Source organism: Anguilla rostrata, chromosome 5 (genome assembly GCF_018555375.3).
Source record: "Anguilla rostrata isolate EN2019 chromosome 5, ASM1855537v3, whole genome shotgun sequence".
NCBI classification, from domain to species: Eukaryota; Metazoa; Chordata; class Actinopteri; order Anguilliformes; family Anguillidae; genus Anguilla; species Anguilla rostrata.
The window spans coordinates 52,554,019-52,577,272 of NC_057937.1; the positions used below are offsets into that span (position 1 = coordinate 52,554,019).

Here is a 23,254-nt window from a genome sequence, read left to right on the forward strand (position 1 = left end):
AATTCAAGAAACATTCTGTATGAACTTGTAGTAATGAGGTGTTTTGCCTTCCTTACAAAGGCATTTTTGTGGCTTGATGCTCATGTAAACTAAAACCTTATCTTCAGTGTTGATGATTAAATCTACCAGTGTTGTAGTCTAGTCATTTAACTGTAAGTCCAAGTGAAGTCTCAAGTCTTTAGTTCCCTAGTCCAAGTCTAAGCCACCTTACCTCCAAGCCACCTTAGGTCCAAGTCAAGTGGCAAGTCTCCAGCACTCAAGATCGAGGGCAAATCCAGTTAACCGAATCACTAGTTAAAGTTTCATTCCAAGGTATCCCTATGGTACTCTTATTAATGCCCTGAAGCGACTAACTGACAAAAAAAAAAAAAATCATATTTTAAAGCTATTACAAAATTGATTAAAAGAGCAGTGAGACAGTGCCATTGAATCCCCCTTTTGTCATTTAGGCAGCATGAACACATTAAATGGCAACGGCTACACAAAAAAATTCAAGTCCAAGTCAAAAAATCTCCAAGTCTGAGTTGCCATGGTTATCATGACTTGAGTCAGACTCGTGTCAAAGTCCTGGCCCTGTGTATGACAAGACTGCAATTTACAACTGTGATCTTTTGCCATCAGGGAAATGTTGCTGTACAACATTAGTGTAAAAGATGTTTTTTAATTCCACGGCCATGTTTTCTGGGGTTCTGATGGTGGAGACGGTGCACTGTGGTTTTCCTGGATGAGGAAATGGAAGACAGACTGAAAACAGACTGAATGCATACTGGTGTGCTGGTAAAAACATTGTCCATCTATCCATTATCTATACCCGCTTATCCTGGGAAGGATGTGAAAACATTGTCCTGGATTTAAATAACATTGGTTTTAATTTCCAGACAAATGCAAGTGAAACATATTTTCTTCTTAAACATCAATCTGACAAGTAAATTTGGGCGATTCCTAGTGTCTCACCAAACTGTGAGGTATAATCTAACAACTACATTTAATTGTGAGTCGAGGTTACAGACAGATAGTCCAGACCATTGTGTTTGGAAATGCAGGCTCTTGCAGAAAGAAGTGCACTTGCTCTGCAGAGCTCTGTTGCTCTCTCCTCTTCTGAGTGACAGGCTTTATGATCCCTGTATGGATGAATGATGCAAACTAGCGAAAAAAGGCTAACACAGCTGGGACCATTAGCTTGTAGGAGAGCGCTGTCATAAGGGATTATACTGTCAGCACTGAGATGCAGAGAAATGTCACACAATGATAAATGCTTTTCAGCGCCCCCTCCTCCTTCCAGCGAGGCTCCTCAAAGCATGACATACTGAAATGAGTGGATCAGTACCATTTGTGCAGACGAGGGGCTGTCCGTCATCCGCAGCTGAATGGAAATACTTCTTAAAGTAAGATTTCAGCCCCGTCACTATAGAAACGGTGTGACAAGGCGTTGCCATGGCAGCAGAGGAACACAACTTGCGCTCCCTCGGCCGGTACAAGCAGGCCAAGGTACCGAGGGCTGCCGGTGCGGGAACAGCTCCATATGGGGAAGTGGGCGTGGCACATTCCGGAACCCCTTCCACCAAGGACATACTGCGGAACAGTGTAACCACGGACAGCTACTGCATGCGGTTAGATTTAAAAGTGGAGAATATTAAAATATCGCATATTTATATATTCAGCTGTGCTGTTACAGCTGTGGTGATGCTATCTCACAACACTGTCACACATTTCAGTTCTGCCGCAACCTCAGAGATCTGTCTCAGTTTAGACCCAAGTGCGGTCAGTCCTTTTAGCAGCCGCAAAACTGAGCTCTGTCTTCATCTGTGTTTCATCCACCAAGCTACAGCCTTCGTGAATTTTCTGTCCGCAGTCAGTCAATCACAGACTAAGTTTCCGGAGTGAGGAGCAAGTCAGTAAACCAGTAGTCTGGTGCCTTCTGGCTATCTGTTTATCCCTCGCATAGATATGTGTGTGTTTATCGTGGCTTATGCTGTTAGACTGGAACTGTAACCCTTCTGATTTTTAGTGAGATAAAAGTATATGAAGGGCTCACCAACATTAAAACTGGGAGGTTTTCGGGTCCATTTTAATAACAGGCCTGGCGTGGTGAGCGGCTGGGTTTAGGCTCATTATCTGTGCCTAATTAAGCTTAGTGCACTGACAGGTTGAAACGTGCCAGGAAAGGTGGCTGTGGAATCCAGCTCCATTGTGTGGAAGGGACAGAGTCAGCAGATACGCCACCAACGGGCTGCAGCTTCTGCACAATGAGATGGAGCTGGGCTTTGAACAGAGATGCGGGTCACGGGGTCACACCTGGGGAAAGGGCTGATACTCACGCCGTATGGAGCCAACCGCCAAAAATGAGGCCTGCTCGTTCGATTACAGAGAGCACAAGGGGTGCAGTCCATGAGGGCTTGGTGCTCACACTGAATAAACGCTTCTTTTTTGTGGAGAGAAAATCCCTCTTTGTGCCCTGTCATAATTGCTTGTGAAAAGCTTGAAGGGCGTTCCTGGGTGGTGGCAGTAGTCGTTGGTGCAGGGACAGCGCCTCTCACACTCCACAGTCTCACAGTAGCAGTAGTCCACACAAAAAGTATTGTATATACAGTCAGCAGTTACATCATCAGTGAAGACTCAAAAGTGAGTCAGTTCCAGAGGCAGTCATTCATTCTCAAGCTATAACACTAACTCCACCATGTTTCAAAGATGAGGCGGTGTCCTTTCAATCATGAGCAGTTCCTTTCTTTGTCCACACTTTCCTCTTTCGATCACTTACAGGTACAGGTTAATACTCATTTGCATGAAACAATTTGTTCCAGAACTCTTTAAGTTTTCTTAATGTACTTTTTCCCAGCAAATTCTAACCTGGCCTTTCTGTTCTTGAGGCTTGCTAGTAGTTTGCACATTGCAGTGAAGGTTATGCTGGAGTAGTCTTTTCTTTATTTTAGTCTCTGACACATCTATGCCTACATCCTAGAGAGTTTTTGTGATCTGATTGACATTTTCCTACATTTTATTACTTGGTCTACCAGGTAGAATGCTACTGTTGAGCTCACCAGTGCATTCTTGCTTCTTAACAATTGTGACAAACCCAATGGTTTGGCTTTGTCTCTGATTGATTAATTAAACTTTTTCCACTTCATGTTGGCCTGCATTACTGTCATCGACACTTCGTTGGTCGTCATGTTGAGACACGACAGTAACACTCCAAATGCAAATACCACACCCAGAATCAACACTAGACCTTTTGTTAACTTTCTTGTGCATTAACTAATGATGCAACAACACACTGCTGGCCAAGAAACAACTTTGCAGCCAATAATTGTCCAAATACTTTTGGTCCCCAAAAATGGGGGTTAAAGTGTATACAAATGGCTGCAATTACTACACAAATACCCTCAAATTAAAGCTGACAGTCAGCCCTTTAACCTCATATTCATTGTTTCATTTCAAATCCATGTCTGTAATATGCATAACACATGTGAAATATATTGCATTCATATTTCATTGTACCTTTTGAAATATTGGAAACCCTGTGAAACAGGTCTGTACACTTGGGAAAAATGATAGAGGATCTCTCTCTCTCTCTCTCTCTCTCTCTCTCTTTCTGTCTGTCTCCCTCTTCTTTTAGCTGTGGCTGAAATACATGTCACTCTCACATGCAATTGGCATATCTCATATATTGTGTGTTTGGAGCTGGGAGTGAGAGTGGACAATGCCAAGGTCTGGTGAAATAAGTACAACATGTAAATCATGACAACTGTGTCTTGCAATCATGAAGTCTTGCGTGATTGCAAGTCTGAAGTGTGATTTCTATGATGATTTGAGTTATTTAATACCAAACAGACCTCATAATCCCCCTGTCCTCTCTGCCACCAATCTGCCATCTGAGAGTAACACGAGAGCTAAAATATTTTAATTCCTTTTCAAGTTCTCTCGACCGTGTGTGCTGACATGTGAAGTCTTTACTGAAAAACATGGCGGTATATCAGCATCTGTTCCAGATGTTTCCGCGATCAGTCATCTCGAGCTCTTTTCCTTTTGCTTGGCAGAGCCGTCGGCCTCGTACGCCAGCGCAAGGCTTTGCTGTTTGTCTGAACTCGGCAGACCCACTGAGAACAGTCCCACTCAGTGCAGCTGCTGGCCCGGCCTACCGCCGTAACCGTTTCAGCTGCTGTAGCGTTTGAAATGCAGAGCCGGGGCCGGCCGTGAGCTTTGCGTTAGCGTAGCGTAGTGCGGCGCGCGTGTGGTGTGCTGACTGGGCGTGTCTGTGGAGCCAGGCGCAGCAGGTGCGTAGCGGACTCTGTCCGTGCTCTCTCTCGCTCCCTCTCCATCTCTCTACCCTCCACCCTTGGCGAGAGAGCGTGTGTTCTCACCGACGAGTGAGCCTGTGTGTCAGAGAGGGTGTGTCCGCCCTGTGAATGCGCACGTACGCTGTCACTGTGTGTTTGCACTGCTGAGTCATATGGGGCCTGTCACCCTGCTGAAGTGGATATACGTCCGCTATAAATCTGCCCACTGAGACGCCGTCTGTCGCCGCCTTTGACTCATGGCTTTTTACCTTGAGCGGTATTATGAAAAAGTGTGTTTTACAAATTATAGTCATTTTGAAATGTTATAGATCAACTTTATGTAATGGTATAACCATATCACTAAGTCATACTTTACCATCATCATATCAAGTAACTGCATTTTGTAAAGACTGGATGGTTGTAAGGGTTCGAATTAGTCTCTCAGCTGTACGGGAGCAGTACATGAGCACCCCTCAGTACCCTGGGGAACTCTGGGAAGTCTGGAAACACAGAACATGGGTAATAATAACTCTTTTGTTATTGTCTGTGTCAAACACACACACTGATTAATTCATTGGACGGGCCTGCAGACGTAGGTAGGTTTCCCAAGGTCTTATTCCGGATCAGTATTCACATTTTACGCTATTAAGGACTGAAGACTCCAGAACAGTTTGTGAACTGGGGTCAGATCAGTGTTTTGGTGTGTGAATGTCTTAGAGTGGATCACAGGGATGGTAACAGGACGAGGAAAGGGGCTCTCCTGGGGGTGTGTGAGAGGAAATGCTGTCTGGAACCCAGTGTGAACCCAGTTATATCTGATCAGCCTGGGCCTTAGGGATGGGGCTAACTCATGTGACTGTTAGGGGAAAGTCTATGGGCCTTACTCATCAGCTCAACTAAATCCATAACTTCCTGTTTCACCAGAAGGAAGAATAAGAGTTATTTACCTGTCTATATGATTTCTATCTTGTCCTCCTCCTCTCTTTCTTTTTATTACTTCTTTTGATGTTCCGATATTTTTCTTCATCCTAAAGAAATCCCCATCTCATACTTGAGTGAATTAGCAGCATATGTGTCTGCTTTGAACACACTCTCTTTGGTTCTTCCAATGAATTAGCCTACAAAGATGCAATAAAAAATCCTGAATATTTAAAATGGCTTCCCGAGAAAATAGGTGATCTTCCTTTGTTTTCACTCTGCCCAACCGAGGCGCTTGTTCTACTTTCTGTTTCCCAGGAAACTCAGAACCGTTCTGTGTGTAGAGATACTGAGTGTGGAGAAAAATCAGGAGAAAACACCCCTCCCCGGCGACTGCACAAACATGCTTGCTGAGATTAAAGGGCTGTTTTTCGTCATGTTCAAATTGTGTTTGGCATACTCAAAATGTATTCGATTTTGAAGGAGCTCTATTCTGGGGCATACAGCCTGATAGATTTCAGTGGAACCGGGTAAATTGTGTCATTAATTGCTAAGCACTAGACTGAGGCGATGTGTTTTTCGTTCTCCGGTTTCTGCTCTTAGCAGTGGAATTGTGGGATATTAATGAGCTGAAGCCTTTTTATGAGCACACGCTTCGGATTGTGGGGCTCATTTGTGGGTTTAGAACTATTGATTGAAGGCTGTCTTACAATAATGCAAGGATTGGATTGTGAAAATGAATTTAATATCCTGAACTGAAATATGGATTTATATTGTTTATTATTTATCTCATGAAGTGAAATCACATTTAAATCTGAGTTGAGTTTTTATGTATTATTTTTATTAATAAATAATCAAAAATTATATTACATTCAAATTGCATAATTTATTATCCATACAAGGTTGTATTTACGTAATTTAAAGGAATATTTAAAACAAAAACAAATTTAAAGTTCTACACTTGTGAGCCTCTGGTCCTTTTGCTCACTGGACAGATCTTTACTAGACGCTTAGCAGGATGTTCGCTGTACAGTAGTGAGAATGGAACATGTTTAGCCCTGTTCAGCAGAAGTTTTTGTATCACATGGTGTACAAGAGCTTAATTTGCCAACACTCCGTGGTTGGCCTCGGGTTGGTTTCAGGACTATCCCCTTAAAATCATTGTAAACAGTTTCTCTTGTGTAAATAAATGTGGTCATAGTGTAAATCACAGCCAGCTGGTGGAGGTAATGGGGAGGGGCGGGTCTGTGGTGGGGGTGTGGGCGGTGCTTTAAGAGTCTAGTCTTGGTGATGCAATCCAAGTGTTTTTATGGGCATGACTAATTACAGCGCATGCAGTGTGAAGCATCTGCTGCAGTATTCTGCACGCCACACACATTACATGACAGGTGTGTTTACACCATACATGAGGTCATAGGGAAACTGAGTATAAATATACTGATTAAAACCATAAATAGGAAGACCCATTCTTACTATGTGGCTGATGGGCATATGTATTCATATATATTCATTCATATTGAATTTCATCTCACATGGAAGTTACCCCTGCCCAGTGATAAGATAGTATGTATTGATTGAGATTTTGTGGCTGTTCATGGAAGGCTTTGACCAATGGAAAGTTTGTAAGACTAATAGTGTGTGTGTGTGTGTGTGTGTGTCCAGGCGTCCTGTCCCTGCCTGCCCACTTCAGCCCGTACACGGAGGGCGAGCAGTCGGGTGTTGAGAGTCGGGAGGACGCCTACGCCCAGCTGGAGCTGCGCACCCTGGAGCAGGCCCTGCTGGCCACCTGTGTGGGGAGCATCTCCGAGCTCAGTGAGTACCACAGCGTTACCTACCTCTACGTTTGTGTGTGTGTGTGTGTCTGTCTGTCTGTCTGTCTTTCTGTCTGCCGGCCGGCCGGCCTGCCGGTCTGTCTGTAAGTCTGTCAGTCCGCTGCACCTCTCCTGTCTGTCTGAACTTTGCTTCCCCTGTTACCCTCCCATGTCTGTCTCTCCGCCTGGGTAATAACAGGTTACTGAATAACTGACCCCAAAATGTAATAATAATTTTTGTATTTTTGGTGAATTAATATTGGATAACAAATCTGTCCGCTATATTCCTTTTCCCACGCAAGCCCTGTTGACATAGTTCAGTGGACATGTGTGTGTGTGTTCCTGGGAAAAACAGCAGATTGGTGACTAATGCGTGTAGTGAAAATGAGTAAGGGTGAGACAGAGTTTATGAGAGGACTGTGACTATGTGCCTCAGGTCAAGCTGGAGAGCTCTGTCTCGGTACAGAGATCGTCTCTGGTATCAGCCAAAAAGCTGCGTGCTTCGACAGTGGGGACACTTGGGCAACATATGTCATTCTTTCTGAAGCAACTGGAAGTGGGGTCCTACCGCAGGAAGCGGAACAATGTGACAGGAAGTGAGACCCTGTGCGGTCCATAGCCTGATAATGGCCTGTGAAATCAGAGGAAGTGTAGAGGAAGAGTGTAAGTGTTATGTCCTGATCAGACCAGAGGAGACATCACACGGTCACATGGAAGCTGCATGACTTTACTGGTTATCAGCTGTCTTATTAACATCCGACAGACGTGGCATTTTTCCCCCGGAACCATTTCATACAGCTTCTGAATTTTGGATGTTTACTACTGCATCAGGTATAATTACATTACATTACATTACATTACATTTATTTGGCAGACGCTTTTATCCAAAACGACGTACAAAAGTGCACTTCATGGTCATAGACAACTGCTAAACACAGGTTCAGTAAGGTACAATACTTATTTTGTACAGCTATTTCTAGCCAAGAACACAGTTTAGTTCACACAGTGAATTAAAGAAGAAAAATAGACAAAAAGAAAGGCAATACACCACATGGTGGTGATGATTGTTATTGCGCTCAAAAATATTTGATCAATTTTGTTGCGGTTTATCGCCCAGCCCGAGTGAGGGACAACCCTGCAAACTGAATCCCTCCCTCCCTGGGCAAGGCTGTGACTGCTTATGTGCAGAGCTGCAGAGCTGCAGAGCTGCCTTCCATAGCCAGCCAAGGCCCATTCAGGAGAACCCCAGAGTTTGATTTCGTCCTGAGGTTGATTTTATCCTGCATGTATTCATGTATTTCAGTGGGAATGACTGCATGTTTTGTTCAGGCTCCTGAATGTGTTTTGAATGTGGAGAGTTTCCTGGCAGTGCATATGGAGGGCATGCTGTGTGCTACCTGGCATTGCTCTTCCCCCAGTTGTGTGTGTGTGTGTGTATGTGTGCATGTGTGTGTGTTTGTGTGTGTATGTGGATGTATGTGTGTGTGTTTGCGTGTGTGTGTTTGCATGTGTGAGTCTGCGGTAAGGCTGCACCACTCAGGCGTGTGTTTAGGTTAGCGGCTCTGAATGAGGGGGTGTCGGGGGCTCGGTAAGGGGGCGGGGGAGGGCAGTTTCCTCTGCAAACTCCCAAACACTCTCGCACTTGTCCCTGTAGCACAACAGGACCTTCATACAGCTCAGCCGGCGGCGGCGCATTCGAGAGAAGAGCCACAAGCGCGCCCGGTCAGAGCCCTCTTTGTGGCGCCCGCGGAGGAACTTCTCCTCACGCGTGGCTCCGGCGCGGTTAGCCGTGCCAAGGGCGCCAGGCACACTGCGGGCATTTATCTGCACAGAGCCACATTGTGTGTGCCGAGCCTGGGCACACAGGCCCGTCTGGAGAACCGGGCATTAAAGAGCTGTGAGATTAAAGCAGCGTTCAAACGAAATCACTCATTGATATCGTGTGATATGGTGAATGCTGGGTGCAGACTTTGCTGAAGCTTGGGAAATTGATTTGGTAGGTTGACATTTTAAATGTGTCATTTTTTTTTGACAAAAGACTGCTGAACCTGAAGAAAAGGACTGCACCAGTTTTAAAATGATTTAGTGATCCTGACTCTGCAGTTCTCATTTTAACTGTACATCCAATGAAACATGCTTCATATTTAGAAGAAACAGTAAGTGATTAGTATAGTTCTTGTACTAGTTTTATTGTGTGCTGCTGTGGGGCTTTTATATAATGCTATTGCTTCATGCTCTCCTGCAAAGTAAAATAGCTAAATATTACAAATAATCCAAGAGGGTTGTTTTTAATATGCCGTACCCATTTGGGGGCAGTAATGCCAGTTTGAAAATGTAATAAGGGGCGATTACTGAAGAAATCTGTTTGAGGCCCTTGGAGGGCTTGTACAGATACAAAGGAGCCAGTTGTGTGCCTTGCTGCTGGTGGAGCGTTATGAGTTGGGCAACACACCGGGGGGTCTATCTCCTGCTGTGTGACCCCCCCCCCCCCCCCCCCACTTTCCACAGCCGCACTCAAAGGTTTCTGGTTAAAAATCAAACCCTAGAGTAATTGCACTTAATGCGAAGTGCTCGCCCGCACAGAGTAACTGCCCCCATCCCTTACATCTCCATGTCTCCCCCATCAAGCCCAGGCTGCCTGGTTGTCTCCCCCCTGTGAGATGCTATCTCGCCCGCCGCCAGGGTTGCGCTCGTGCGTTTTCGATCAGAGTTGGTCTGAAGAATGTAAGCTGTTCCGTGCGTGGCGCTAGGTGGGGGCCGAGCGGAGTTTGTCTCCGTGCCATCTGATGATGAACGCAGACCCACAGGCACAAGCCTCTGGCTTCCTCTGCCACTCTTCCCTGGCTTCCTGTCCCTCTCCGGCGGCCCCGGGGAAATTTCCCAGCATTCCTCTGGAACAGAGCGACGGAGGCAGAGGATTCTGATTAAAGAGCCCAATGGGGATTTGTCTCTCGGTCAAAAACCCAATCTTGAGCTGTCATATTTTCATTTTATGGGAAATGGTTTTACAGGAGACTTTAAAGTGTTTTTTCCGTAAACAAGTAGGAAGGAAATAGAGTGCATGGAATGAGATGTACCATTTGATGCAAACTACATGTGGGCAGGTTTTCTGTTTAGATCATCAAAGGAAGATCTGTTTTTACAGTAAATGTAGATGAACGGAAGTGCAATTCCCTTAACTGAACAGTAAACACATCCATCATGATAGGCTAGCTAAACGATGAGAATAACGACTCTTGCAAACTCTAATGTTCTGTTTCCTGACCTGCAAGGATCGTCTTATTTTCCTTATTTATTGTCTGTCTGTCTGTCCTGAGTCATGAGGCGTGTCTCAGAATGGTTACCTGAGTGGGTGTGTCCTCGTCCCGTCAGGTGACCTGGTCTCTCGGGCCATGCACCACATGCAGCGGCTGAGCGCCGTGCGCCCAGGGACCAGCCCCGCCCGCCAATCCCGCCAGCAGCCCGTCTTCTGGTCCCCCGACGCCCTGCACACCCTCTACTACTACCTGCGCTGCCCCCAGATGGAGTCCATGGAGAACCCCAACCTGGACCCCCCCCGGATGGCTCTCAGCAAGGAGAGGTACGCACAAACACACACATACACGTACACACACACACACACAACACACACACACACACACACATAAACACACACACACACACACATAAACACACACACACACACACAAACACACACACACACACTCCCCTCCGGCAGGTACACCTCCCGGCACTCAGCTGCCCTGTCAGTGTGTTACTTTGTGTGTCCCGTTACTCTGCTATCCACCGCAAACCACCAGCGGTTTTCAGAAAATACACGCCGGCACTTAATGTTCTTTTGTTTTCCAAATCACGATTGCACTTTCCATCTGGATGTTCTGTTAATTCCCCTTCCCTGAAACCAGATACAGAGACTTTACCTACTTATGGTGATTAATGTTCACGCTGGATGAAGAGATAGAGGATGAAAGAGTTCCAAATTTGATATAGGCTATCCTTGTTTACAAAGAAATAAGATAGATTCCTCTACTCAGTACTTTTTTTATATCGAAGTCGTGTCAGCAATGTGACCTCCAGGATTATATATTCAGCTGCGAGAACAGCGCAAGTCCTCGCTTTCGCTGCTTATCTTGAAACACTGCCACCTAAAACTGGGTGTTGCCAGTAATGGCTGTCAGAACTAATTACGAACTCACAAAGAGCTCATCTCCTTATTTACAAACTTCAGCTCTCCCGGGACCGGGAGTGAATTAAAAAACACATACGCGCAGACACTGACACAGAGCTGCACCAGCTGCTGTGAGTGAAGCAGGGAGCCCACTGCAGGTTTATATTAGTCTCTGCCCGTGGTCCCTCTGCCAAGCCGGTGCAGTCTCCCACGGCAGCTTCTGCGTCTCTCCCTGGAAAGAAAACATGGAAAGAGCCTCACCCACCGCTGGCACGATGCAAACGCTGGAGGAATGAAAAAGGGCCAATGAAATACTGGTGAACTGTGGTAGAGAAACAGACCTGAATCCCTCAACACTGCGTGTTTATTAAGCACAGACGAACCGGACTGAAGCTGAATACCTGGTGTGCGCACGGTTTTGGGGTCTTTGTGGTGTGTTGTGTGTTTGGTGTGTGTATGTATGAGTGTTTATGTGTTTAATGTGCGGTATGTGGATGTGTGGGTGTATTTGCCGTGTGTAAATGTGTGAGTGTGTATGTGTTTAATGTGCGGTATGTGGATGTGTGGGTGTATTTGCCATGTGTAAATGTATGAGTGTGTATGTGTTTAATGTGCGGTATGTGGATGTGTGGGTGTATTTGCCGTGTGTAAATGTGTGAGTGTGTATGTGTTTGCTTGTGGTGTATGATATATGTTGTCTTGATGACCTCATAGCTCATAGCTGAAGCTGACCATTCTAAATCTAAACTATAAACTTAAATACATTTTACTCAGTTTTAAATAATAATTAATAACCAAACTCTTACCCAACACCAGAACTATGTGTCTGACCATATCTAGATGTGACCACTAAGCACATGTCTACCAGAAAGGTAGTAGATGTAAGAAGGCATGCGGTAGGGTCTTAATAGGAACAAGTTCACCATGAGGACTCCTGCTGCCTGCCCAGGAGATGCAAGTTTGGGGAGAAACCAGGAATTTGACACTGGTGCATTTTTCTCATGCTATGCCTTCATGTGAAAGCTCTCTCTGCAGTCCTGCTCACTGGCAATGTGGTCTTCATCCCCTGGAGTCCACCCTAACCTTACCTAACCCCGCGGCCCTGCCCGAACTCTGTAAAATGTACTTTATTTGCAGCGCGTTCGAGGTGATGTGGCAGGGGTCTGAAGACCGCTGGGCGATCGCCTTTCAGAGCGGTGGGTTTGATGTGGGGCCGAGGGGCTACTTGGATTTCAGGCAGAGCTCAGGGGTGAACGGAGGCCAAAGTTAGACATAGCGGCGGGTGTTCGAGCGTGACCCGAGGGGGCGGTGGGGGGCCCCAAACTCATTCGCGCTCGGCGAAGCTTTAGAGCCGTCTGCTGAGAGAACATTCTGTCGTGCAGAGCTTCAACATGGCTGCCTTCGCCTTTTTACCCTCAGATAAGAGCGAACTTAAAAAAAAAAAAAAGTTCCTTCTTCAGATCTGGTGGCATTCTTTCACGTAGCAGTCATGCAATTATAAGATCAGATTCAAGGGTTCCAGGATAATTGCGATAAATGGTTGATGCGTTCTGTAGTTCTGGCCTGTTTTCCATTTTGTATGCATTTTATGAACATTTACTGAGAAGCTGAGCGAGCCAGCACTCACACACTCAAACGCACACAACTGTTTTTTAACTGATGCCAGAATTGGGATGGTCATCACATCTGCTCAGGGCAGCTTCCCCCCCCCCCAATCCCAGGAAGAGACCTGCTGTTTTAGTTTGCTATTCCTGTATTCCTTTGATATTTAAAAAGAGAAATCATGCATCTCAAAGTTGGGGTTAGGGTTAGATCCAGTTTGTGAATTTTGTAGAAGACAAATTTGATAAACAATAAGTTTGCTGAATTTTTCAGTATTCATTGATGAAGTCCATCTGTGTGATGTGGTTGGATGCCACGTGTTAGGAACACGCTTTCTGTTTGGGGCAGGATATGCTTGTTGCCATGGTTCTGTTTTAATTTCACTCACATTCTTTTCCTCATTATAATCCCTTTGACCTTTATTCAGTTTCAGTTTTCTTTAATTTTCTGTTAACTCTGTTTTATACATTATGTGTTCCTCATACAGTGTTCCATATTCCCTTTTCATTCCCTTGAATCTTCAGTGAAGGAAGTATTTTTTAGGTTTAACTTCACTAAAAGAACACACACACACACACACACACACACACAGACCACAAACACTGTGTTTGATAATGAAGCTGAGATCAAGATGGTTTTTAAATCCATAGGCAGGAATGTCTCAAGGGTTTAACATTTCTATTTTGAGTGCACATTTTTTTATCTCCCCTCATTTTTGCCCTTGGAGAGACATTCATGTGGGAAATTTCTTCCGTTGTTTTTACACTCCTCCTTCCATGTGTCCTTTGTGGATTTGGGTTATTTATGAAACATCTGCATCATTTTTTGGCATCAGCCATTTACATATGTGAGTAAGACCAGAACATCCTCCTGGGATGTCACTGTTTCATCTTGCGCAACTCTCTTCTCTTCTCTTCTCTTGGCTCCCAGCAGAGCTCATTAGCTTCATATTAATGTGGAACAGGAATGAGCCCCTCCCCTTTTTTATGATTGGCACATATCTCATCACCTTCTGGGACTGGAGGTGTAGCAGCAGGGGGAGGGGTGTCTGACAGTGTGTTGAGGAAGAGTCACAAGTTCTTTGAAGCCTCTATTTGTTAGTTGTGACGGGTAGGGGGGGGGATTGCTATGTCACCCCCCCTCCCAGCATGCAGCCCTTGGGGCACAGCTCTTTGTGTGAGTGACATGAAACAGAGGGAGAGAATCCTTCTGTCTACTGGGCCCTGGGGTAGCAACACATAGGAACTACACAGAGCCGTGTTATGATCATCTGAACACAATCATTCTGTGTCTTCATTCTTTCTATCTTTACCCTACAAATCATGTCAAATCAAAAAAAGCACTGATGAGCATCTGCAATACATATAATATAATAATGCTGCTTTTTGAAAAAATATGTCTATACAGACTAAAGCGAGCTTAGTTGTAAGTGTGCAGTCCTGTAGTTGCAATCACTGTGAATAGAATCTTGTGAGCCTATGTGGATTTCTAATTGTCTAGGTTTGCCACCAGGGTCTATTTCTGACAATACTGCTGCAGCATACCCAGGTTGTTCCGTAGACCCTGATGTTTTGGTGGGTATGGGACCAGGTCAACTCCATACATTACAGTAGCAGTTTGGTACAATTGGCCTGTAGTGTTTGTGAGGCAAGCATGTTGATGTGCATGTTGAGGATGAAAAGGCTGTTCATAATGAACTCATTTCTTGATGTGCCTGCTCTCTTTGTGTATGTCCTTTGTCATTCACTTATCGTCTTTTCTTTCTTTTTTTCTTCTTAAAACACAGGCCTTGATTATACAATGTAAGCTGAGTCCAGCATAGATGCACGGTATCTCAGTCCCCTGCACAGAAGCTGTTTCTTTACTGTGGCACTGCGATACTAATGCGTTTCCAATGCAGCGATTGTTTCCGTCGATATCTTCCTTTCCCTCCATCTCCCCATCTCCCAGAAGGCCCGGAGTGTTCTCTCAGTTCTCCCCGGCGCTTCTCGCCAAACGGATGCCGCTTAATGCCGGCTCTGTGACGGATGTCTCAATGCTGACTTTGTGATGCTGCGGATACCTCAATGCTGGCTTTGAGACAGATGTTCCAAGGACTGCCAAGGCTCCTCACGCGTTTTTTCTTTCTTCACATTTCCCCACTGGCACAGTAGGGGAAGTTATTCCCCTCCAAACCACAAAATATAAATAAATAAATAAAGGCAGGCCATTCATGTCAGAGAAGCCACCTTTTAAAATGTAACCGTCGTGCCAGAGTTCCTGCTGCAGTTGAGGTCTGGGAGATCAAAGCATAGAGGGATGCTCATCGTATCAACTGGTGAAAGCAAAGACTGTTAATTGCATACATATATATATATATATATATCTCATTTAATCATCTCTAAGTGCTTTTTACAGTGAAATGGGGAAACATACTCTAACCAGCATCTATGTGTACGACTCCAGCAATTTTCCAGCGGAATTACTGAAAGTAGGTCTCATAGTTTCTACCTGGAGACAGAGAGGGTTTTCACATGATCCTGGGGAAGATGGAATCAGCCAATACGGTTGAGGTTTTTTCTGAAGTAGATGTGTTCTCACTTGGTTAATACTAATGCCCCCCCGCCATCCCTCAATCCCTCAGGCCCTTCCTGCTCCTCCCCCCTCTGATGGAGTGGATGAGGGTTGCTATCGTTCATGCCGAGCACCGCCGCAGCCTATTGGTTGACAGTGATGATGTCAGACAGACAGCCCGGCAGCTCCTCCCAGGGCTAGACTGTGAGCCCAGACAGCTGAGGTAAGACAGAACTACGTCAGCCCTGCGTGCTTTGGAAACTACACCAGTCCCCTCATTATCTTTTGGCCTGCAGACTGCATTTCTTCCAAATATGTCTCAGTTTTCTTATTACAGTACAAACTGCCTTCTGGTAATTTGCTTGTTAGCCCTATGGTTGTGTGCCATTGTTAGTGAGCAGTTCTACAGTGACACAATGATAGTGCTTCTGCACTCTGTGATACATGGCACCATAGCATCACTCACTCTAAAACCAGTGGACTCACTCACTCACCGACTCGTAGACTCACTTTTAGATTAATTATATGATTTGTGTAAAATAAATCCCTCATGTGACTACAGACATAGGTTTGGGTTCAGTTAAAACTAAAAAGTCTTTAGTGCAATTCCCTAAAATACAGACGACTCACCTCAGCTCAGTATTGCATTAAATAGATCCTTTCTGAGTAGCAGTGTGTTCTGATGCAGGGAAAGACCAAGCTTCCAGTGGCAGCACGTTGCTGTTAAGTGACTGAAAGCAGGTTGCTTTTTGTTGGCCATGGTGTTATAAATGTCCCCCCCCCAGGCCGGAATGCTGTTCCAGCTCCTTCAGGGGCCTGGAAGCCAAAGCGGCCGCCGACCGGTTCCAGCTGGACCTGGGCTTCCGCATGCTCAACTGCGGCCGGACGGACCTGATCGGCCAGGCCATCGCCCTGCTGGGGCCGCAGGGCGTCAACACCATGGATGACCAGGTAAGGGTCAGTGCATTCAGGTACAGGCCTACAGCACTGTCATGTGCAACTACAAGCATTTACTGGTACACGTCTACAGCACTGTCATGTGCTACTACAAACATTCACAGGTACAGGTCTACAGCACTGTCATGTGCTACTACAAACATTCACAGGTACAGGTCTACAGCACTGTCATGTGCAACTACAAGCATTTACTGGTACAACACTATCAGATGAGGAATGGGTACAGCACTGTCATGTACATCTACAAGCATTCACAGGTACAGGTCTACAGCACTGTCATGTACAACTACAAGCATTTACAGGTACAGGTACAGCACTCATCAGGAGATGGTACAGCCCTATCAGATGAGGAACAGGTACAGCACTGTCTGTTGATGTACAGTGGTGGTGAACAGCGGTGTGATTCTGACTCCGGTGTTGTTTGCAGGGCATGACGCCGCTCATGCATGCCTGCTCAGCGGGGGACGAGGCCTTGGTCCAGATGCTGATTGACGCCGGGGCTAACCTTGATGTGGCGGTAAATACCAACTTGGACTTTTTCTGAAATAACAAAAATACAGCACATTTTTCCATATAGACATATAGAATGTCTCTAGGGCAAAGGGGTGCTGAGATGAACCCAAAAATAGCACATTTCACTGAATACATTTCTTCATGCAGCACATGTTGTGGTACATATTTAAACTACGTTTCTCACAAGTAAAGCTAAAATGCTAACTAGAGCACATGCATATCAGAACCAGTAGTTTTCACATGCAGTGAGCTCGCAGTCTGTTTACTTTTCCACCCTGTTCTTCACAGCTGCTGGTGCTGGGTCATTAATGCCAGTGCTGGTAGGCTTATGCAGGGTGCTGATAGATTGAGGTGGGGGGGACTGCTGTGTAAAAGTGCGGGGTCTGGTGCCCTAGTGTGTGGAGTAGCGTGTGGTTTCTCTGGTCTGTAAGCTGGTTTCTGGTCTGTCCCAGGTCCCCGGCTGCTCCCCCAGGCACCCCTCTGTTCATCCCGACAGCCGCCACTGGGCGGCGCTCACGTTTGCCGTGCTGCATGGACACATCTCCGTGGTGCAGGTGAGGCTCTGTTCAGAATGTGGCTCTCAGCCAATCAGAGTGAAGCGTTTATTTTTTTTCTTGACGTTTTAGGCATTTAGCAAATGCTGACTTTCACACCATACATTTTTAATGAACCGCGCATGATGCATACAGCCGGATATTTACTGAGGAAATGATTTTCCTTCATGCCGTTATGTCATTATGAGTTGAGCTGAGCTGCTTGGGCGGAGACAGAGTATGTAACCCTGCTTTCTGTCCTCAGCTCCTCCTGGACGCGGGTGCGAGCGTGGAGGGCGCGGCGGTCCGGAACGGGCAGGGGAGCGGTGGCGAAACCCCTCTGCAGCTGGCCTCCGCGGCAGGTGGGTGTGGCGCTCCGCTCGGCCCCGCCCACTCATCGCCATGGGGACCAGCCGGCGTGGGTCTCTGTGGCGAGACTCAAACATCTGTCTGTGACCTGACTTACAAAGCATGCAGTGTAAGATGACTTTATTGTAAATCAGGGGCAAAAATGACGCCGCTGCCAGGCTGGATTAATGAGGGCGATTGGATGCACTGGGCATGGAAAAGGCTCTGTGCCACAGGCAGGCTCATGCACGCTCATGTGGTTGGATCTAAGTCTTTAAGCCAAATCCCGAGCAAGGGTTTTCCATATGGCTATATATAGCTCTGCTGGGAAAGAAGATTCCCTGTGTGATGTCATAATACCCCAGTCTCCCTCTGAGATCATCACCGTGCAGCGGTACGCCCCCCCTGACCGACTCCCCTGTCTGTCACTGCGTCTCCAGGTAACTATGAGATGGTGAGCCTGCTGCTGGCGCGTGGGGCTGACCCCCTCCTCAGAGGGCATGATGGGAACGCTCTGACATCGTCGCTCTACGAGGACATGAACTGCTTCAGTCACGCAGCGGCACACGGACACAGGTACGCCCACACAGTGGCCCCTGAGGTGTTCAGTCAGACACGCTAAAGCTCAGAGTGGCCCCTGAGATGTTCAGTCAGACACGCGAAAGCTCAGAGTGGCCCCTGAGATGTTCAGACAGACACACTAAAGGCACACAGTGGCCCCTGAGGTGTTCAGTCAGATACGCTGAAACACACAGTGGCCCCTGAGGTGTTAAATTAGACACACAAAAACACTCATTGTGCACTAGAGCATGAGAACTCATAAAACACTAGATCAACGTTGAGAATTGTCACAGGCACATCAAATTTAGCTAAGGGTAGATTATAAAAGTTAAACACAGTGCCACTCCTCCCAGCTTGCAGTGAATTCCACATCTCCCTGAAGCAGCTGCTGAACTCTAAAATGTCCAGATTAGAATGTGTGCATTAGATGTGTGTATTAGACTGCACATACTCCATTTTATTGCATGACCCAAGCCAGAGGTACTGTATGTATTTATAGAACTTCGATGTGCGTCAGTCCGAGATTGTTCTGACCTTGTGCTCGGCTGCAGCCTGGACTCTGACTGGCTGTCTGTGCAGAGTCATGGTAGTCATGGTAACCTGATGGCGCGATGCCCCCCTCCCTCAGGAACGTGCTGCGGAAGCTGCTGACCCAGCCGCAGCAGGTGAAGGAGGACGTGCTCTCCCTGGAAGAGATCCTGGCCGAGGGGGTGGAGGGGGAGCAGGGCGGGGTCGGGGGCGGGGAGGGGGAGCGGTCAGCGGGGGGCCCGCCCCCCAGCCCCAGCTCCGTCTCTAACGGCGGGGGCCTCAGGCTCTGCAGGGCCCGCAGGAAAGCCCTCCAGGAGGCCAGCTACTTCAGCGCTGAGCACGGCTACCTGGACGTCACCGTGGAGCTGCGTGCTCTGGGTACGGTGGGGGGGTCGGGGGCAGGGGGGTGATCACCGGTGCATGGGCAGACCCAGGGCATGCAGGCTCATTTTAAAAAGCATTTGGTAAAATACCCCACGCTCCTTGAAAATCCTTGAAAAAATAAAAATAAATAAAATCAAGGATTTGAAAAGTGCATTTAAACTTGAGACTATTGATGAGGTACTTAAACGTTTTGAATACCTTGTTGAGTGATTTGACAATCATCCTGAAAGCCTGAAACATTTTATAATATTTTTAAATAAAAGAAATTCGGCCTTAAGACATTCTTACAGAAAGTGAGTTTTCTAATGTGACAGCCCTTAAAAGAGTCTGTGTGTGTAAGTGAGCCTGTGTTCTCTGTGTGTGAATGAGCCTGTGTTCTCTGTGTGTAAGTAACCATGTTCTCTGTGTATAAATGAGCCTTTGTTCTGTGTGTAAGTGAGCCTGTGTTTTCTGTGTGTAAGTGAGCCTGTGTTCACTGTGTGTAAGTGAGTCTGTGTTCTCTGTGTGTAAGTAAGCCTATGTTCACTGTGTGTAAGTGAGTCTGTGTTCTTTGTGTGTAAGTGAGCCTGTGTTCACTGTATGTACTGTAAGTGAGTCTGTGTTCTCTGTGTGTAAGTGAGCCTGTGTTCTCTGCGTGTACTGTTAGTGAGCCTGTGTTCTCTGTGTGTAAGTGACTGTGTTCACTGTGTGCAAGTGAGCCTGTGTTCGCTGTGTGTGAGCCTGTGTTCTCTGTGTCTGGGTTAGCCTGTGTTCTCTGAGCGTAAATGAGCCTGTGTTCTCTGTGTGTAAGTAACTGTGTTCTCTGTGTGTAAGTGAGCCTGTGTTCTCTGTGTGTAAGTAACTGTGTTCTCTGTGTGTAAGTGAGCCTGTGTTCTGTGTGTGTAAGTGAGCCTGTGTTTTCTGTGTGTAAGTGAGTCTGTGTTCTCTGTGTGTAAGTGAGCCTGTTTTCTGTGTGTAAGTGAGCCTGTTTTCTGTATGTGTAAGTGAGCCTGTGTTCTGTGTGTGTAAATGAGCCTGTGTTCTCTGTGTGTAAGTGACTGTGTTTTCTGTGTGTAAGTGAGCCTGTGTTCTCTGTGTGTAAGTGGCTGTGTTCTCTGTGTTAAGTGACTGTGTTCTCTCTGTGTAACGCAGGTGTGCCCTGGAAGCTGCACGTGTGGCTGGAGTCCCTGCGCAGTGCTCATCATCAGGCTCGTCCCGCCGTGGTTCTCTCTCTCCTCAGGGAGTTCACCTCCATCCGGGAGGAGGACTACTGCGAGGAGCTGGTCTGCGTAGGCCTGCCCCTGCTCTTCACCATCCTGAGGACCAGCAAGGTGCAGACACAGTGCAGGGCTATGACACATAGCTGCTCTCAGTCCTGTACGAATGTACCAGTGCCAAAACATACAGATGAAAAACGTGTGACATCTTTCCATTATATTCTGTACTTTATGACAATAATCATATTTCTATTGAGGTGACCTTTTATTTCAGTGGGATGTTTTGAGCTTGTGATGCATACGTTGTTTCTTCATTTGAAGTTATAGTTTGAGATATTCCTCCTTACTCCAAAGCCTAAGGATAAATATAGTGTACATGTCTGTAGCTCTGTCCGATAGCAAGGGGCACTGATCACATGTCCACTCGCTTTCACCAGTAGCAAAGTCATGCAGTATACACTTCTCAATGGCTTTCATTGATGCATGTCTGCTCTACTTCCTCCAGAATGATGCTATAAACCAGCAAGTGGCCGCCACCCTGAGTCACTGCTATGGCTCCGCCCCCTTGCCTAAGGTCCCAGAGGTGAAAGTGACCCTGTCTGCTCAGCTGGGTAATGGAGTCTGCTCTACCAACTCACTGTATTCACAAAATACAGGCATACACTAACCAAACACATATCAATGTAAAACCCAGGGCTTCAATGAATTGTGCCTGACACCCCAACATTTTCAATAGAATGTCCAAACAAATTTACCTTGGATTATTACATAGTACACACACAAAGAGTACTTGCTTTGTTGGGGAGCAGTGATATTCTGAGGCTTGAGCAGATTAGGGATAACTTGAATTAATAATTTGCAGGTGAGAGTGATACATTTTTGAATGCTGCCAAGCTGTGTTATGCTCTATGTAAATCATAGCTGCTTCATTCATTTGCGTCAATACACATTTAAACTATTAATTTGGCATTCATTTTTGCAAACCTCTGGATGCGCAGTAAAAGTAAAATTCTAGGTTCTAGTGTTTTCATTGTGCTCCAACTTGTTTTTAATTCTTATTTTCGTCACCCCAGAATAACAAAATTGCCTTTGGAAATTGCACACATAGTGAGTCACCGCACTATTTGTGTTTGAAGTGTGAAGCTTGACGTCAGAGACGCTGAGTTTCTCTCTCTCCGCACAGATCCTCATTTCCTGAATAACAGCGAGATGTCGGACGTGACGTTCATGGTGGAGGGCCGGCCTTTTTATGGACACAGGGTCCTGCTGATCACTGCTTCTGAGAGGTACGGTGCTGTTGGACTGTGGGGGGAGGGGGAGGACTGTGGGGGGTTTAACAGTAACCACCTTCCTGTCACCATGCCAACCTTCTGCCCTTTGTTTACACGCTCAGGTTCAAGTCTCTTCTGAGCTCCTGTGGGTCGGATGGAACCGACGACGGCAACACTGTCCAGATCGGTGACGTCAAGTACCACATTTTCCAGGTAATTAAGGACGTGGATTTCCTGAGGGCTCACTGAAGGTGGCTCACTGTAGCAACATGCCCTGTTCTCTCCCCTGAAACTCCTAACCATGCCTCTACCAGCTGTGGATTGCAGTGAATGAGGATTTCAGTCAGAGAGATTGTTTAATTGTACAAGTGCGACGCCTCTGGTTGACTGGGTGATTGCAGTTTGAGTGCTTAACTGGGTTTAAAGGTGTACTCCTTCAAAACGATTACTTGGGTCAGCTTTTGTGTTCTCTCCAAATGAATGGAGTGTGTAAACAGTGAATGTGAGTGGGCATTCCAGATTGTAAATTATAGATTCCAAATTGGTTTTAAAAAAAATGGTTTCTCTAGGGATTTGCTGGTCTGAGAACGTAAGAGATCCAGTGAGTCACTGCCTTGTCCTGTCCATCACACCTGGGCCCGCCTCCTGATGACTCATTTCCACTGTGTTTCAGATGATGATGAGCTACCTGTACTGCGGGGGGGCGGAGTCTGTGAAGGGCCCAGTCTCCGACGTGCTGGAGGTGAGAGCAGCTTGCAGAGCAGTTTCATTGCTTGTCTGATGAAAATTTACATGCATATTAGCTCGAAGCAGGCACTGCCTCCTGATGTTAATTCGGTTTAATGCATGTTAAATGGGTTATAAACACTAATTATTGTGTGACATGTTTAGATGGGGTGCATATGTATTATCATATTTGCTAACGTATCCACATTAACATTGGGGATGATACGAATGTGAAGATTCAGAGACAGTAATTAAATGCACTGTGTGGGAATGACAGTAGAATGCTACGGCAGAAGACTGAAGCTTCGGTGGGTATAAATGATTTATAATGCTGTTCTGTCCCTCTACAGCTGCTGGCAGCAGCCAGTTTATTCCAGCTGGGGGCGCTGCAGAGACACTGTGAAATCATCTGCACGCAGATTATCGACTTGGACAACGCAGTGAGCATCTACCGAACTGCCAAGGTGAGAGCGTACAGTGATCTGAGGGATCAGAGGTCAAAGGTCAGATCGTTTTAAGTTTGCTAGAGAAACAGCCTGTAAAACCCCAACCCAGAGCAAAATTTAAATTTATTCATTAATTACTGACTAAAAAAAATCTGCAACATGTACAACCAATGTGCCGTGCTCTGATTATAAGCATCGACCATTTGTATCAGGGATCACATAGCTTCACATAAATTGTAATCCTTAAAAAGGAAGTACCACGTAGTGACTGAACAGGGAGATTATATGATTAGGACCGCAGGAATTGTAAGATCGTATAATTGCTTAACCTTGTGCAAGACAAATTCCCTTAATCTTGTGGAAGACAAATTCCCTTTGTAGGGGCGAATAAAGTATGAAGCCGAAGTTGGCTCCCAATTCGCAGCTCATGATTCCAAATTGCCGGTTCACCTTCAATCAAATGTG

At 46.2% G+C, this 23,254-nt stretch overlaps 1 protein-coding gene across 1 annotated transcript in view; it reads left to right on the forward strand.

Moving 5' to 3' along the window:
- LOC135255656 (ankyrin repeat and BTB/POZ domain-containing protein 2-like) overlaps positions 1 to 23,254 on the forward strand; it is a 42,677-nt gene that overhangs the window by 16,416 nt on the left and 3,007 nt on the right. Inside the window, exons 2-16 of the mRNA XM_064337118.1 lie at positions 6,855 to 7,004; positions 10,376 to 10,583; positions 15,397 to 15,549; positions 16,112 to 16,277; positions 16,711 to 16,800; positions 17,249 to 17,350; positions 17,595 to 17,691; positions 18,118 to 18,253; positions 18,867 to 19,144; positions 20,282 to 20,460; positions 20,852 to 20,957; positions 21,530 to 21,632; positions 21,740 to 21,830; positions 22,291 to 22,359; positions 22,694 to 22,807. Of these exons, the coding sequence (XP_064193188.1) occupies positions 6,855 to 7,004; positions 10,376 to 10,583; positions 15,397 to 15,549; positions 16,112 to 16,277; positions 16,711 to 16,800; positions 17,249 to 17,350; positions 17,595 to 17,691; positions 18,118 to 18,253; positions 18,867 to 19,144; positions 20,282 to 20,460; positions 20,852 to 20,957; positions 21,530 to 21,632; positions 21,740 to 21,830; positions 22,291 to 22,359; positions 22,694 to 22,807 (2,042 nt within the window). The remainder of the gene's footprint in view (positions 1 to 6,854; positions 7,005 to 10,375; positions 10,584 to 15,396; positions 15,550 to 16,111; positions 16,278 to 16,710; positions 16,801 to 17,248; positions 17,351 to 17,594; positions 17,692 to 18,117; positions 18,254 to 18,866; positions 19,145 to 20,281; positions 20,461 to 20,851; positions 20,958 to 21,529; positions 21,633 to 21,739; positions 21,831 to 22,290; positions 22,360 to 22,693; positions 22,808 to 23,254) is intronic.